General features: G+C 42.0%; 2 protein-coding genes across 13 annotated transcripts; both read right to left on the minus strand.

The window, feature by feature from the left end:
* Positions 1-56: 56 nt before the first annotated feature.
* LOC308116477 (G/T mismatch-specific thymine DNA glycosylase-like) lies at positions 57-6,690 on the minus strand. 6 transcript variants are annotated; one of them, XM_080474713.1, is made up of 11 exons: positions 6,564-6,690; positions 5,993-6,067; positions 4,710-4,793; positions 4,051-4,361; positions 3,906-3,975; positions 3,579-3,714; positions 3,395-3,477; positions 3,210-3,304; positions 2,798-2,969; positions 2,124-2,276; positions 57-919 (listed from the first exon to the last, which is right to left on the minus strand). In XM_080474713.1, exons 2-11 carry the CDS (start codon positions 6,033-6,035, stop codon positions 792-794), a joined length of 1,275 nt encoding a protein of 424 aa, XP_080330839.1. In that variant the 5' UTR covers positions 6,036-6,067; positions 6,564-6,690; the 3' UTR covers positions 57-791. The 6 variants fall into 6 exon arrangements, with proteins under 6 accessions (XP_080330839.1, XP_080330838.1, XP_080330836.1 ...); XM_080474712.1 differs by having other exon boundaries at positions 4,710-4,796; XM_080474710.1 differs by having other exon boundaries at positions 4,710-4,876.
* Positions 6,691-8,209: 1,519 nt separating this feature from the next.
* On the minus strand, positions 8,210-15,537 carry LOC308116478 (G/T mismatch-specific thymine DNA glycosylase-like). 7 transcript variants are annotated; one of them, XM_080474718.1, is made up of 11 exons: positions 15,408-15,537; positions 15,112-15,179; positions 14,200-14,546; positions 13,871-14,070; positions 13,605-13,674; positions 12,666-12,801; positions 12,258-12,340; positions 12,043-12,137; positions 11,783-11,954; positions 11,489-11,642; positions 8,210-8,623 (listed from the first exon to the last, which is right to left on the minus strand). In XM_080474718.1, the coding sequence occupies exons 2-10, from the start codon at positions 15,165-15,167 to the stop codon at positions 11,536-11,538; spliced, it is 1,266 nt and encodes a 421-aa protein (XP_080330844.1). In that variant the 5' UTR covers positions 15,168-15,179; positions 15,408-15,537; the 3' UTR covers positions 8,210-8,623; positions 11,489-11,535. The 7 variants fall into 7 exon arrangements, with proteins under 7 accessions (XP_080330844.1, XP_080330845.1, XP_080330846.1 ...); XM_080474719.1 differs by lacking the exon at positions 15,112-15,179; XM_080474720.1 differs by lacking the exon at positions 15,112-15,179 and having other exon boundaries at positions 8,210-9,021.
* Between the last annotated feature and the right edge of the window lie 684 nt (positions 15,538-16,221).

A 16,221-nucleotide genomic window follows, 5' to 3' on the forward strand; every position in this document is an offset into this window, starting at 1 on the left:
TAACCATACTTTAAAAATAGAGATAATGTTTAAAAATGAAGGCAAGCCAGCATTTTAGAAAAAGCATCATCAGGACATTTTAATTGACAAAAGTTTCATAAAATTCCTTGTGAGTGACATTTTTTCGTGAACATAGGACATAATTCTATAATTACTAAAGCAATAAAAGTTGATAGAGAATAAAATAAAACCCATTTTTTAGTTTTGTAACATTTCGAAAGGCATGTCAGAAGTCTTCCTGTGAGACCGCTGACCCTCCTGGTGACTCTGGATTCATCCAGCGGTCAGTTTGCCTCTCCACAGTTCATAGCACCATGAAGTCGGACATTAATGTTAGCCGGCTGCAGACAGAGACTCGTAGAGGCTCACGCTGATCGATCCGGCACCTGGAGTCGTACCTACTGTCAAAACAGTAGATGTCTGTGTTGAGACTTACTGCATCGCGGTGCAGTACAGTGTAGTACAGTACAAGGCCAAACAAACATTTAAATACATGACCTCCTCCACAGACAGTCAAGCATCATTGTCAAGTCCCTGATTTCACGTTTTAAAAAAAAAAAAAAAAAAAAAAAGACTGTCGTGAAGATGATCGCATGTGTTTACAAGATCACAGATGTAGGAAATAACATGTACAGAAACGGCATCCTGTAAAAATTTCTAAAAACAAATAAGTCCATCTATATGTTTATATTCCAATTGGACACTAATAAAAAGGTAAATCTAAAACCCGACGGAGGGGGAGGAAGCGAGCTGGAGGAGGTTTGTGCTCGTCGTGAAGCAGCCCGCGTTCTTCATATGCTGCCTTCCTTTGGTGCACCGCTGATGTCTGGAATCTGATCTGCAAAGGACTGTGTCATCCACTGTCCGTCTGGGAGCTGGCCCTCGGCTGATTGTGACGTGGTCGCCTCCTGTGCGCCTTCTGGAGAAGGTGGAAACATCAACGGAGGCATTAGGCAGCTGACAGTGAGGCAATGGTGTTGATGTTGTTGACTAATGTCACCTTTAAAACTCTTATTTGAATTTTTATTCATCCATTTTTGATATGTATATAAAATGACTTGGGGTTGGCAGTTATCACTCCCTTTTGATTCAGTTTTTACCCTGTAAAGCTATTTGTGCTGCATTTTTCAGACTAAAAGTGATATATTAATAAACTTTGACTTGATTCGAATACAACACGGAGACCCGAGCTGAGATACCGGTGATGCTGCCCTGAAAGATAGCACATTAGCATTGGCCTCAAAGCCCTGCTGTCAGGGTGGGTTTGCAAAAACACACATAATCCAACAGCTCAAGGGGAAGTTTTTTTGGACGTTCCACTGTATTTTGCAACAGAATGTTCATTACAATTGTCTTTACAATGATATTGTAGTCAAGGTTTTTGGGAATAATGGTTTGGTTTTGTGAAAATATACACATATTAAATCACGTATACTCTGTGCCACAACAAGAAAAAAATAAAACTTTGAAGTTTAAATTCTAAGGTTATTATGGCACTATTGTATCGGTCCGGCCCACTCAAGATGAAATTGGACTGTTTGTGGGCCCTGAACTAATACATTTAATGTGCCTGCTTGACTTCCTGCATGAGCCTCTGTCTCACTGGTTGATGTCAAATCACACAGGAGTTTTAAATGTGTGAGTCGCAGAGCTTCATACCCATGTCGCTTTAATTCTTATTTCACTCCTGTGCAGTCGACAGATGTCTCAAAACCACCTCGAGCCCCCGTGAATTTAGTATCCACTGAAGTATAAAGTGCACATATGTCAGACTCATGTCCTCGTACAGCTGCTTCTGCTCTTCTTTGACGAGCTCCACTTACTTAAACAATTGCTGGACCGGGGAGAGGCATCGTTTCATATCGTCAAGCGTTTAACTGCTTGAAGTAACAAGTAAGCAACTTTGGCTTTATGAATGTTGTGCAAATCTCAAAGTGTCTTGTGACGTGCAAGTAGAAATTGGGCCAAATGACGAGCTGAATTTCCCCAGTAATTTTTTGTCGAATTGAGTTTGAGTGTCTTTCCAGACCCGAGTCTCTTCTGGGTGAGAAAACACTCATGCCGGTGGCAGCACATCTATATCTGCTGAAGGTACGCCGCGTTAAGGGCTGTGTGTGGGTCACCTGTGTTTTTAGGAGATGAGAATGTGCAGTGACCGTTGGTTTGGGTTGGGGGCTGATCACCCTCGGCACCCCGCTCAGCGTACGCGCCGCCATAGGCATCTTCATAACCCGGGTCGTACTGCTCCTCCTTGATGGCCGCCCTCTTGGCATCCTCTGTGAATTCAAACAAAATAACAAATGGCGGACGTGTTCCAATCGGCTCCCACAAAACAGACGACAGGCAAAGTTATACAAATAACTAGAAGATTTCAGATGAAATGTTGTGTGCGCCAGCCGCTTGCTGCAGACTAGTATCCCCTCCTTTTTCTGTTTTTCACCAATGTCACTTTAACTGACCAATTCTTCCATTTTTTGCAGGCACGGTAAGCCAAATCATTAACAGAAGTCATAGCACACTAATTACCCAATTTTTGCTTTTTGTGTATATGCTCACAATGGTGCAGGACTAAGGTGCCTAAGAGAGTAATGTTTGCGTCTCACCTCTTGAAGAGGCAGTCACACAGAACAAGATGAATCATTCAATTGTTCAGATGTACTATATTTAGTTTAAATTAAAACAGCGCGCTATAATACCCTGCAGTTCAATGTAAAGGAAACATCTTTAATCCGCTCAGCTGTGAAGCAATATTTGCATGTTAAGTTTGATTTATTGGGTGCAACGTGGGTCTGCCTACCTTTGGCCAAACTGAGGTCAAACGAGTACTGAACCTCCTGGATGTCAGTACTAGTTTGGACGCCCTTCAGCTGATCTCTGAGCTCCCTCAGTTTGATGTAAAAGTGAACTTTGTCCTGAGCGCGTGGAAACTGGGCACAACGGGCGCTGGACGAAGGCATCAGATATAGAGCCTGCAGACAGGAAGTGGGTGTCAGGACACAGTTCGTCTTCACGACTGTCATTGTTGAAAGACTTTTCAATCGAGAACATTCAAGTCATGTAACTCCGCACAAAGAAGCCGAATGCATTCGTAGTGCCATTTTAGCCCGGTCAAGTCAAATAGATGGCTATGTGTCAGTTTATCGGGAATAAAATAGAATGTAACCGATTAATCATACATGCATTTATTATGTCAAACTTTGTGTTCTCACCACGTCGCAGTCGGGGATCTTGTGTGGCTGCAAACCGAAGTCTAACTTTTTGGGTTTTTTGCCAAACATCTCTCGGCAGAACATTTCATAGATGCCTGGGGGAGAAAAAAATAAAAGCTTTAATTGGATCAACAGAGGAAATCTAGTGTTTTATTGTTTTGTAGCAGAAGAGAGCTTCCTCCTACATTTTCCATTGAACACTGCGATAAGAGGCTTGAACTTCTTCAACTTCTCCACAAGTATTTTTCCTCCTTCACGAAGCTCTTTACTGATCGAAGAAAAGGCCAGATATTATTATATCACATAATTTTCTTCTTTGTCAGCCACCCGTGTGTTGTTGCCTAATGTTCCCTTTCTTTATTTGCTCACCTCGAGAGGTCTTTGCTCCCTGGCGTCGCCCTGGCCACCATGTTGGTGAAGCCCATTTTGTACTTGACAGGCAGACTGGTGTCATGCATGTGGTTTAACTGCTCCTCAGTGAAGCCAGACAGGAAAAGGCATTTCCCTGAAAACAAAAACTTACTAATTCATCTCTGAAGGTAACAAATCAAGGAATGGGTCTTACGTTTCTAAGAGTCAGAGCATCTGGTTCAATCTGCACTGCTCAGTTTGTGTCACAACATATTAACGTGTGACTGGACATCATAATCGTCACTAAAACTATCATGAAATGCATGTATCTTTGCAATAACTTACAAAAATGATTTCCAGGACCCGGAAACCACCTCCCAATGAAAGCCGCCATCAACCCCGGGTTGATGCCGATCTGAAATATAACAGCAGACAATTGTTAAGTTCAAATCGGCTCTTCGCCCGTGACGATCTGATCAGCGAAACTTACGATGACGTAGTCCAGGTTGTAGTCCAGCAGGTCTGGTAGAGTCTTTTTCATGACCTCCTCCTCAGACATTCCCTTGAAGCGGTCCACTTTCCTCTTCACCTTCTTGAAGCTCTCGTCGATCTTCTCCTGTTTGCCGTCTGCCTGGGCTTCGGCGCCCTTCTTGGGCTTGGGGCCTGGTTTTGCTTTCGGTGCTTTTGGGTCTTTTGGTGGCTTTGGGGCCTTCGGTGGCTTTGGGGCCTTAGGGACTTTTGGGGGTTTGGGTGCTCCTGGTTCCTTGGGTTGAGCTGGTCTGCCTCTCTTTTTGGCCGGGGCTACAGGAAGACAAAAATAAAGAGGTTGTGTTCGAGAGACAGGGATTTTGGGCGATTGCCAAGTCACCGACTGCTTTGCTTCACTGTGGTGTTAGCAGGGTCTTGAATGTATTCATGATGCTGTATTATTCCTCTCATAAAATCACACATTTACTTAAAATACCATCAGAACACTAAATAGTATTTTTTTTCCATGCTTGTCTCCATCATCATGCTAATGCACACACCATCATAACACTTTAACAATTTATAACTGGTCGAACCTTCTAGTTAGCATTACATGCCAACCCAACATTGGTTATCTAGATACACACTGAGGATTTCTTTCTGCAAAAGCGATCACAGTACGTTTTGCTGGCTTGGCTGCCTCCTGCTGATCCATCATGGGCTCCGGGTTCGCCATGTGTGCCATGGCTGCCTCTCCGCTCAGATCTGCTGGGTGGGGAAACTGATGGTTGGGGTGGAAGTTTGAATATTGGGCCCGGAGGGCGTTAAACTGCTGGGCAGACTGAACCCTGTGACATTTATTAAAAAAAAAAAAAACATGTGAAAGGTTAACTTAACAAGCACAGTAACAGTGAGAAGTGCTGTGGGTTTAGAGGAGAGTTAGAGCAATGGGGTACTAAAATATAGACTTTTTTCTCTCTCCATATTTAACATGTTAGTTTTTGTACTTTATTAAGTTTTGCACACTTCAGACTCCAGTCAGTGAACAAAACATAGCAGTTTCTCCAATATATGTGATACAAGAAAACGTGTAAGTGTAAGTCTGTTTTAACATTAATCTTTCTCAATGAAACATAACATGAATAATAAAACACAAATAAATCAACAGAAATCAGACACCTTAATTAGCATATTCAGCTGCAGAAAACTAGTTTGACATTGATGTTGTACTTTCACTGTAATTCGTTTTTATGTCCTATTACTTTTGACGACAATCCATTACAGAAGAGAAAATCAAAAGACAAAAAAAAAAAATCCCCTGGAGTCTTCCGAAGTCTGAATTCCTCTGAGCAACAGTTTGACGAGCATTTAAAGTAAGCTTCACACCAAATGGAAAAGGTAAATCTTTTGGTTTGCAAGTAAGAATAAGTTATTGAATAATAGCTACAGCAGTGAGATTATCAGTTTTCACAGTAGCTTTGTTTCCTTTATAGTCATTATTTTGATTCTGAATGAGTAAGCAGACTATTCTGCATATCCAGATGCATAGTGCTTGAAGACTTTTTGTCAACACTGTGTAAAGTGTCAGGCAGAAGACTACTGCTGGATGAATTGATGATTTTAAAGTACTGATATAATTACTTTAATATATGGTCTTGCTCCATGGTTGTGTGAAAGCACTTTGTAAATTAATCTGGCATGGTATATTGCATAAGGAGAGGAACAGATGTTTCACTCATGGCACCTGAGACATATGAAACCCCACTGAGCTATGACAACAAAGCACAAAGTACACCACCCCTCTTGTTTAACATCCCATACAAAAACAAAGATGACAAAAATAATGTGTAAATGATGAAATGGTGCACATGCTTTCATTTCATGGAGTCACACTTTTTATTTTGTCATAATATAAGGCGACTCCTGTGAGGCCACATTGCACGATGGTGAGAAAAGAGACTCACCACTGATGAAGATACTCCGGGGAGACAACAGGTAGTGATCCATTCAGCTTTTCCTCCATCTTTAGGGTGGTTTAACTTAATTAGATAAATCAATATGCATGTTGAGGGTACATAGCTATTGGAGGGGGACATGTTATTTTGCATGGCAGAGCATGGAAGTGAAGGCATGTGCCAACGCATAATGTAGCCAAAAAACGTCAAGATGCAATAAAACATAAACACAGAACCCAAAAGAAAGGACAACTCAATGAATCAATGAATAATTTCACCTGCTTCATTGCTATGCTAACCAGGCTAACCGGAGTGAAAACACTTAAATACACTATTTTCACATACTTCACTGGTGGGAAAAATTCCCAAATCAAACGCCACCTTAAATGAATGGAAATGACGATCGCCTTGTGTGTAAATAACAAGATTATTCATTAAATGTATGTAACAGCAGTGCCACAAACGCGGCTAATGCTAGCTGCCAGCGAGCCGCTCGGCTAACTTAGCATGGATGAATAGTTTCGTTCCCCGTTAGATTTCTCCCAAAGAAACTGAACACACCTTGTCGTATAAAACGTACCTGTTGCGTGTAACGTTTGAATCAGTGTCTCCTGTGAAGATAACTCTTATTTTTCCATATACTCCCGCACTTCTATTCACAACATTTGACGTGCTACTGAGGCAACAAAGACATGACAACCCTGCCGGTCAACTTTGACATCAGAATAGTCCAAGTTTAAAATATAGGGGTGAACAGGAACTCTATATGTAAATATAATCCACCAAACATGACTTGAAGCCAATATTCGACCAGACAATATATTTTAAGTGTATGTGATATAGTTGTTTTTATTTTTGTGTTTGTAAAGTAAAAGACGTGGGTACAACTATCACAAATAAAAAATACGTTCCAACCTACTTTGAAAATGGTATAATCTACCCGACTTTTAAACTCTGCCAGGCTGTTTCCTATTGGCTGCTTGGTTGTTTAAAGGGCCATGAGACTTAAGTATTTTGTTCAGTTTTATCACATCTTTGTTTATTTAACGTCAAATGTTTTATCTAATACATGTTGACGCACAGTAATGTTTGCAGCTATTCTAGAAAACTGTATTATTCGTGTTTCCAAAGAGCTGATGAAGTGGAAAGCTTTGAGTTCATTCACAATCTGAGGGAGTTTTTGTATTGATTCTGCATTTTGTTTCAGTGGATCAATCCAGATGTGTATAAAGGATCAGATATATAAACAAGTTATATCTCAGGTTACCACAACTCAATCATTTTTTTCTCTTCTGGTCATACCTACCTCTGTGATGTCCATTCAGGACGATTGTTCATCGTGTAATGGTTTACATACTATCCTCATTGGATTGTATAGATTTAGAATTGTCTGGGTCATAGGTTCAAATACCAGCAGGGGCCTTTCTGTGAGGAGTTTGCATGTTCTCCCCAGGTGTGCGTGGGTTTCCTCTGGTTTCTTCTCATTCCAAAAACATGCATGTGACGTTAATAGGTGACCCTAAATTGCCTCTCAGTGTGAATGCATCTGTCTCTCAGTGTGGGTTTGCCCTGTGATGGACTGGTGTTCTGTGCAGGGTGTATCCAGCCCTCGATTGTATTGCGCAAAATCTAAAAGAAGGAACTTCCGTATTAACAAATAAATGAAGCAAGTGTGCCATTTGAAGAGACAAAATGTTGTTGCTTCTTTAATTACAAACTAACTGCAGAAAAAGACTGATTTGTGAGCAGCAATGTTATTCGCTTTGGTCCTGATCCTGTCCCACAAGTGTGACATGTTCAAGAAAGAGACAAGAAATCATATGGGATACAAAATTAGCACACAGGGACACAGAAATCGTACACTACATGCAACATGATCAATGTGACAGGAAGAGGTTGTAAAAGTAACACAAAAAAAAATTACATTTAAACACCACGAAGAGCTGAAAAACAACCAAATATCAAATACAAAGCAACTCGTAACCAAAAGCCACAAAATAAGGACAAGGATCATCTGCTGAATAGATATATAAAAGCTAATACATACAGTGTCGGTCTATTTTATTGTTGTTTTGAATCTCTTTCAGTCTCAGGTTCTTTTGTGTCTGTGGCCAGGAGCCCAATGTTTCATAATCTATCCATGTTTATGAATGAGTGCTAGTTATTCTACATAGTCTATTACTGCATACATAAACTGCACTACATAAATGACTCAAATAAACATGGCAGCATCTGAAGACATTTATTAGCTCTGTAATTTACAGATTAGAAATTCCAGAGTACAATAATCTATTTTACAACGGAAAAATCATAAAATACCCTTTATCAAAGTACAAAAGAAACCACTGGAAACACATAGATCATACAAAATGCAATAAATAGAAGTAAAAAACACCAAAAACATGCACGTGACTGTGTGTTAGAAAATGTACAGTAACTGTTGTGGGCACTTTTGTCTCTTGTGCGTCACTTAGTGAGGTTTCAGGAACAAGCGCAACTCTTCTTCTCTTGTGGTGTCCGTTCGTGTCCTCACTGATCACGTGACCTGCTACGGATTTAGTGGATATTTGGTGTCTGGTGTCTGGAGGGTGGCAGAGGTTCTTCGTTATATCGCCTGCAGACCGGCCCACATGCACATTTCTGCAAGATTAAAAAATATTTAAAAAATGGTTGAATGGTGCTACATGCAGAAGCTATTTAGACACAAACCCAACCTTGGTGTTAAACTTCATATCTTTTAATACTTAAACGTGTCTTGAAGACAGGATGCTGAGCGAGTGGTGGCAGAGGCGAAGATGCTACGGTCTGAAGTGACTGGATTGGACAAATCGAAAGGGAAGCTGAGGTTTTGAGGTTGAAATGGTTGTGGGCCCATGCAGAGGAGAGACAGTGGATGTCTCGAACAAAGGGTGCTGGAGACGGTGCTGCCAGGCGGGAGGAGAGAAAAACCTCAGAGAAGATTCATGAATGTGGTGAAGGAGGATGTGGAGATGGTGAGTGTAACTGATGATGAAGCAGGCGATCCACAGTGGTGAACCCTGAAAGGAGTGGCAGAAAGGTGGGCCAAAGCAAAGCAACGTTGTATTTGTAGGTCACTATACATGTCATGTTAATAACCCCCCCCCAAAAAAACTATTACAATAATAACAATTAAAAACAAACACACAATCTTCCAGTGGGTTAGGTATGAAACTCATTAATGCCCATGCCTTGGGGGTGGAGGAGATACACCCAGAGATGCTGGATATTGTGTGGTTGTCTTGGTTGACAAGCTTCTACAGTATCAGAGGGACTCCAGACATTCGATTACGACGCCCTCTGTTTGCCTCCCATTCGAGCTGGAGTGTCAAACACATTTTAGCTCAGGGGCAACATCAGGCTCAATTTCATCTCGGGTTGGCTGGACCGGTAAAATAGTTCCTGTAGGAGCCAAATGTGGCCACGAGGTGGCGCTGGGAGTGCATAAGGGAACGTTTCCCATCATGGAGGCAGCTGATACTGACCCAGAAGGGCAAACAGGTTTTGACCGCAGCCACTGCTGTCATCGGCGTTTCTTTACCGCTTCAACTCAAATGGTTTTGTGGACGCACCGGAAAGGCCAGTCTTTGTTTTTGTTAATGGACCCAATATAGGATTGTTTCGTGGCACAAACAACTGGTACATGACCATTTGTTAACATCCCGCAGTGATCGGAGTAGCATGGGGTGGACAAAACAGTGCGCCAGCCACGCCAAACTAGGGTCAGTATTCAATCAGTATCCGGCACAGGATCGGCTCCTATAATAGTGCCACAACATCCTTTAAATGTACATTTTCAAGCTTTTCTTTGCTGTGGCGCAGTGTGTGTGATGAAAATAAGATTTAAGTTCTGTTTGAGAATGATCTGTTGTGAACAATGTTATTTTTGAAGGGGGAAATATGTGTATTTGTAAATACCTGGCTATGTGTAAAGGTGGCCTCAGTGTTGCCTTGCCTCCGCTACTCTTAAGAAATGAGTTTTGAAACAAGAGCAAGAGATTTCTGACTTCCGCCAAAAGTTGACCTGGACTTAGGAAAAAAAAAAAGAACGTTTCCTTACTTTGACATGAAATCCTGATCCTGAATCTGGATCCGGATCACCTCTAACTTTTTAAAAAGTTTCTGCTGGCCTAACATCTATCAGTGGTGAAAATTTTGTGAAAATGTGTCATGTAGTTTTGACATAATCCTTAAAAGCCTATAAAATTAAATCCTGATCCGGATCACCCCCAAAATTCAATGGACTCTTCCATGAATCAATATTAATCTGCGGTGAAAATCTCAACAAAATCCATGCTGTAGTTTGACGTAATCTAGCTAAAAGTCATACGAACAAACAGATAAATATACGCCAGTGATTTTATTACATCGTTTGTGAATGTTAAAAAAAAAAAAAAAAAAAGAATCAAGGATTTCTTTGAAATTTTTAGGTTTCTATGTTATGATTTTTAATTCAGTGGTTTGGCATTCAATGGCACCCGCTATAAATTTGCACCATAAAAAAACTTCAATCTGATAATATTTGCACCATCAGATTGAGATCCCCAATCGGATCGTAGGAGGTGGTGTAGTCCAGTTTTGATCCCATCATAGTCCATGTGAAAAGCACATGGGGTCACTTCCTACAGTCGGAGCTTTGCGTGCACGTCTGTGACGTCCGCTCACCCAACGTCATGACGGGACCGCGGTGTTTTGACAAAGATGGCGAGAGCAAAGCAAAACTGCTCGGTGCAGGAAATTACAATTCTCTTAAACGCATTCTCGTCTTGATTATATCTTGAACCAAGAGAATGTTTCTTTGATGTGGCAGTTTGAAAGAAAAAAGAAAAAAGAAGAACAGAAGTATAATCATGCTTGTTAATTCCATTTTTGTATACAGGTGGGTTTTCCGGGTCTGTGCACATCAAGTCACATCTTGCTGCATAGAAACCGGCACAACACAATGACTCCTTTCTTCCGTGTTCATGCAAACGGGACAATCGGATCGGAATGAATCCAATTAGACTGACAAGAAAGTGAGCATATAAACACAGCCAGGGTTTTCTCTAGAAAAGAGCTCGTAATAAATGCTTCCTTTATACAAGTCGACTCTTTCGCTCCTATCCTATCACTGCTGCTCAACTTCCTGTAACTTCCAGATCACTGCTATTAGCATGAGGAAGTAGGACAATAAAAAGAAGCTTTTTTTTGCTCATATCTGCGTCATCATGGTGGAATATGGGACTTGTGCAGAACAATCCTCCAATCAGTGAGCAAGAGTCCCCCTCCCGTCACATATTTCTTAGACGAGCTTGTCAGTTTTGACTTCAGTATTGGATATCAAAAGTTGGAATTATCTTGGAAAAAGGCTAAAAAGAAAAATATTAAAAAAAAACCAACATTTTTACATCCATAGAGTCAAAATGAGAAACCAGGTATGTCAGTCATGAGAGGGCAAACCAACCAACCTAATCCAGCTGCAGCTGAATTTACAATGAGGGACATTACCTGAGTGCTGCAGCAGAAAGGCATGTCTGTCTCCCTGCCTCAGCCTTTCAGATGGAGGAGTTGCTGCTTTGCCTCGTGTCATCATGCATCCCGCTACAGCTTTCATACTCTGGATCCATTTTTTCTTCTTTGATTGCGAGCCTCTTAGCGTCCTCTGCAGACCAAAAAGGGATCGGAGGTTGAGTTTGAATCTCGTCGGGGGGATGAGATGTGACTCCCAACAGAACCGAAAATGCCCCGCAGTTACAAAGCCAACGCTTCAGCGGCGCTCTGAAGTTGAAGTGTGTGGTTTACCTTTAGCGAGCTGCAGGTCGAAGGAGTACTCCGTCTCCTCCACCTCACGGCCGGGCACCAGGCCTTTCATCTGGTCTCGCAGCTCCTTCAGCTTGATGTAGAAATGCACCTTATCTTGTGCGCGCGGAAACTGGGCACAGCGAGGGCTTGATGACGGCATTAAGTAGCACACCTGCAAGAAAAACAAACATCAGGCATGAAGATTTTTATAGTGACGGGAGAGAAACAATTCTAGAAATCTGGTTCCCGTTTCTACTCACCGTTTCAGTCTCGGGGATTTTGTAGGGCTGGAGACCAAAATCCAGATTCTTTGCCTTGACACCAAACGTTTCTTTGCAGAAAATTTCATAAATTCCTGAAGAATATGAACAGGAAAAAAAAAAAAAAAAAAGTGTTTACACGAGATAAACGTCTCATCGTACCTAAACTCAAGCAAACACGGAACAGCAGGGAACAGTCGTTGAAATTATTTCACCTTTTCCATTAAAAGCTGCTATCAATGGCTTGTATTTCTGGAGCTTCTCCAGCAGCTGACGGCCACCTTCTCGAATCTCTTTACTACAACACGAGAACATAATGTACATGTCAGAAATGGCACAAGTCACACCATCAAGAGTGTCAAACCTAAAACCTGTGCGCCAAAAACAAGACACTGCAGCAGCGTGAACTCAGCCTCAAAGTCAAACAAAACCGGTCCTGTTTGCAGACAATACAGAACTACACCATTCAGGAGATCATCTAAATATAAAAAAAACTGAGTGCATATCGACTGTAAATGAGCTTATTCCTATGATTAAGACTTGGTGTACCATGAATACCTTGAAAACATGCAGATCATTGTATTGGGGAAATGCTCTTGTGTTTGAATGTCGTCCTGTTTCACCTGGAAAGGTCTTTGCTGCCTGGCGTGGTCCTCTCCACCATGTTAGTGAAGCCGATGCTGTATTTCTCTGGCAGGTCGTGGTCGTGCATGTAGTTGAGCTGCTGGTCAGTCAGACCAGCGAGAAACAGACACTTCCCTGTACAGAGAAGAAGAGGGATTAAATCGGCCAATTGGCTCTCGATTGAAGACAAATATTAGATTTCTTTCTTTATTGCTTACAACTAATCTGTTCTGGTTATTGTAGTTTAATTCAATGTACAGAGCTGGAACAGCACACACAGCCGGACACTGTGCACGCTGCCTTTCCAGAAGGATTTATCAAGGCGGTGGCAAAAGGAGGAAACAATTTTGGGAAGCAGTGTGGAACTACAACTGGCGGGTGGTGAAATAAATCCACTTTTTAACATCGGTGGACTTCAGAAAGCGCAATCAGTGACCACACCGGTGTCACATATGTCTGTCTGAGTTAATACTATAAACAATAAAAAATAGCACCAAACACCAGAGACCACATTTATTCCTGTAAAACAAAGAAAACTGTGCATCTGTGGGGAGATAAGCGAAGAAAAATCCCAATCTTTGCAACTGATCTGCCTTAAAACTAAGGATCCATTTAAATTTGGCATTTCTACATTACCGTCCCCGTTTAACTATCCCTGACAAAGCTGTAGTGCAACACCATGTAGTATTGACAGTGCTCAACATCGGTGAACAAATTCAAACCCAAGACACCATTTTTTTTTTTTTGTGGCTGCACCAATACATCAGGTCATAATTACAACATGTATTGTTAAGGTGGCCCGTTTGAAGCCTTTGGAATCTTTTGACACGGATCTTGCAGTGAGCATTCGCGATGATGGACACACTGAACAGAGTTCAAAGAAAGTGTGTGACTCATGTATTCCCCACAGTCAGTAATGAAATTGAATTTCAACATACAGAAATGGTTTCCTGGGTTTGGGTAATGGTGTCCTTTGAAGGCTGACATAAGTCCTGGGTTAATTCCAATCTGAGGAGAAACATGAAGGGGTTACCATTGCAACAAACCTAAAAGCTACAAGTTCTTTTTTGTGTGTGTTTGTGTGTGTGTGTGTGTGTGTGAGTGAACACCAAAACCACAATTGCAACAATGGAGGTGAAGAAAACTAGGATCATCTTAATCACACGAAACAACAACAAAAAATTAAAATCCTTGAGGCACTTACTATCAAAATGTCAAGATTGTAGGTGATGACATCTGGGAGGGTTCTGGCCATGACCTCAGCCACCGTCAGGCCGTTGAAGCGGTTCAGTGCGCGTTTTGCTTTTTTGGCAGCTTCAATCTCATCATCCTCCTCATGCGGCTCGCCGTTCTCCACCTGCTGCTTAGGAGGCCGACCTCGCTTCTTTTTCACCGGCGTCACAGCTGAGACAGAGAGGAGAGGCAGCCAATCAAATGACAGATGCGACTCCTGATTAGATTCAGGAAAAGTTGTTCACACATGGGAGGCGTGACAGAAACCGTCTTACTCTGATCTATACCCTCTTCCATTACCTTGAGGAGGACCAGCAGGCTGAGGACGGGGCTGCACGCTCAGCTCCTGCAGCTGCTGCTGCTGCTGCTCCGGCTGCTGTGTGCTATGTTGATGCTGAGAGTGGTGCATGAGTGCGGGATACTGCTGCTGGTACTGCTGCTGTCTGACATTCTGATAGGCCTGCTCCTGGTAGTGATTTGTAGCTGGAGCGTTGTTGTGGTCAACGGGTTCCTGATTATGAAGCAGATCCCGGTGCACCGACAGCTCGGCCATGACGGGCTCGTCTGCATAGCCTTCTGTGTAGTGGCCCATGTTGTGATGGGGCGTCACATGCTGAGCCTCGGGGTGCTGCTGATAGGACTGGTACCTAGAAGAGAAGGATGAGGAGGACAAAAACTAATTGAATTGAGAAGAAACTTGTAACAACAACAAAAAACAAACAAACAAGAAAACATCATGTCCGATGAGGGATGTGAGGAAAACTTGCACAAAGAAGACAAGACTACAAACATACATGCATTGCATTTGTCCAGATTTGAGTTTTAAACCCCCGAATCGGCCCCTTACTGCATTCACAACCAGGTCTTCTAACACTGCAGTGAGCTTTTCTCATCCATATCTCGCAAGACTTGCAAAAACATTGTGACTGAGCAAACATAATGATGCAAAGACAGATACAGGCCGGAAAGTGTGAACTTTATGGAAGCACCTATTCCACTGATCGTAAGTGTGCGTGAGTAAAGGCTCTTTCAGTAACATTTGCAAAGGATGTAGGTAATGACAGTGTCAAAGCAGCTGAATAAGCTCTGTTTTTACAGACAGGCGTGTATGGTGTCGTATCTTTTGGTCGCATCATGCATGGAAATGAAGACGACTGGAGGAGATAAAGAGGTGAAGTTGCTGCAGACCTGCACCATCCAGCACAAACTCACCACTGCTGGAAATAATCCGTGGGAGCCGTCAGTGATGTAAACTGGTTTTCCTCCATCTGTACTGTTGACTTATTCGAATACATTAACATTCATTCTGCTGCCACAATGCGTTCATTTGGAGGTAAATGATGTATATGGAGACTGCAGCAACGCACAAAGACGCTGCTGCCGCTGCTGCGGGGATGTGGAGGCTAACACGGAGCTAACGCCATAGCGGAGAACCCACAGCTGACTTCAAAACACAACCGAGATCTGAATCAACAAAAAAACAAGGGGGGGAAAGCAAAGCAACGTACCTGTCATACATTTTGGGGGGATCTGATTAGTTTGCAAACAAGGAAACGGCGAGAACTGCGAGTCCCCTCAAAACCGCTCAAAACAAAGACCATTTAAATCGCTCATCAAGGCTTACCGCCATCTGCTGGTGGTGCGTGCGTACTGCATGGAGCTGATCCCCGACCAAGTTTAATAGAAAACAAGCATAATATTATTATAAATTATACCAAATAACAGAAAAAATTATTCAGTTTAGTTGTAGATTCAAACGATGCAACACTTGCAAGGTTACGAAGTCTATTGTTTTGTATTGTAATATATTGTATTGAATTGAAGTACAGTAAAACTGCCGCTAGATGGCAATATGTGTCATGCGTGTGATGGCTACAACAACAATTCAAACCAGAGAAGAGAACAACAGCCAAAGATGGTATGTTGAAGAGACGCTTGCCACTCTTTTGCTAAAACAAAACCAACACAGACGGGTGAGACGCAAATTTGATAAACCATTTAGGGTCGAGTTGTCTGGCACAGCAAACCAAATGGAGTGAGAAATAATGAAAACGTCAGCTCATTATGATGATTTTATTTGTTATTCAGTGCCTAAAGGAGTAGTATTTGCGTTGTAGCCACTGGTCGTTCTGATTACAATGAAAGAATGATACAAACTGTCTTGAAAGTCTAATGGTGGGGGAAGTAGGAGCTACTTTTTCCTGTGGCGTAAAGAGACCCTTGTTCCTTTTCTTAATAATTTGCACGAATGCTACAAATACTGAAGCTAAAACAGCAAAATGCCAATCTTGTAGGTGTCAGTAAAATGAGACGAAGTGAGAC

Source organism: Lipophrys pholis (assembly GCF_963383615.2).
Source record: "Lipophrys pholis genome assembly, chromosome: 11".
In the NCBI taxonomy this organism is placed as follows: domain Eukaryota; kingdom Metazoa; phylum Chordata; class Actinopteri; order Blenniiformes; family Blenniidae; genus Lipophrys; species Lipophrys pholis.

Excerpts from the sequence above, each read along its gene's own strand:
- LOC308116478 (XM_080474716.1), bottom strand. The coding sequence starts at position 15,200 with ATGTTAATGTATTCGAATAAGTCAACAGTACAGATGGAGGAAAACCAG. Across the intron at positions 13,675-13,870 it reads ACAATCTTGACATTTTGATA|ATTGGAATTAACCCAGGACT; the intron begins GTAAGTGCCTCA and ends GTTTCTCCTCAG. Across the intron at positions 11,643-11,782 it reads CGACCTGCAGCTCGCTAAAG|AGGACGCTAAGAGGCTCGCA; the intron begins GTAAACCACACA and ends TTTGGTCTGCAG.
- LOC308116477 (XM_080474710.1), bottom strand. The coding sequence starts at position 6,051 with ATGGAGGAAAAGCTGAATGGATCACTACCTGTTGTCTCCCCGGAGTAT. Across the intron at positions 3,976-4,050 it reads ACAACCTGGACTACGTCATC|ATCGGCATCAACCCGGGGTT; the intron begins GTAAGTTTCGCT and ends GTTATATTTCAG. Across the intron at positions 920-2,123 it reads CTCATCTCCTAAAAACACAG|AAGGCGCACAGGAGGCGACC; the intron begins GTGACCCACACA and ends CACCTTCTCCAG.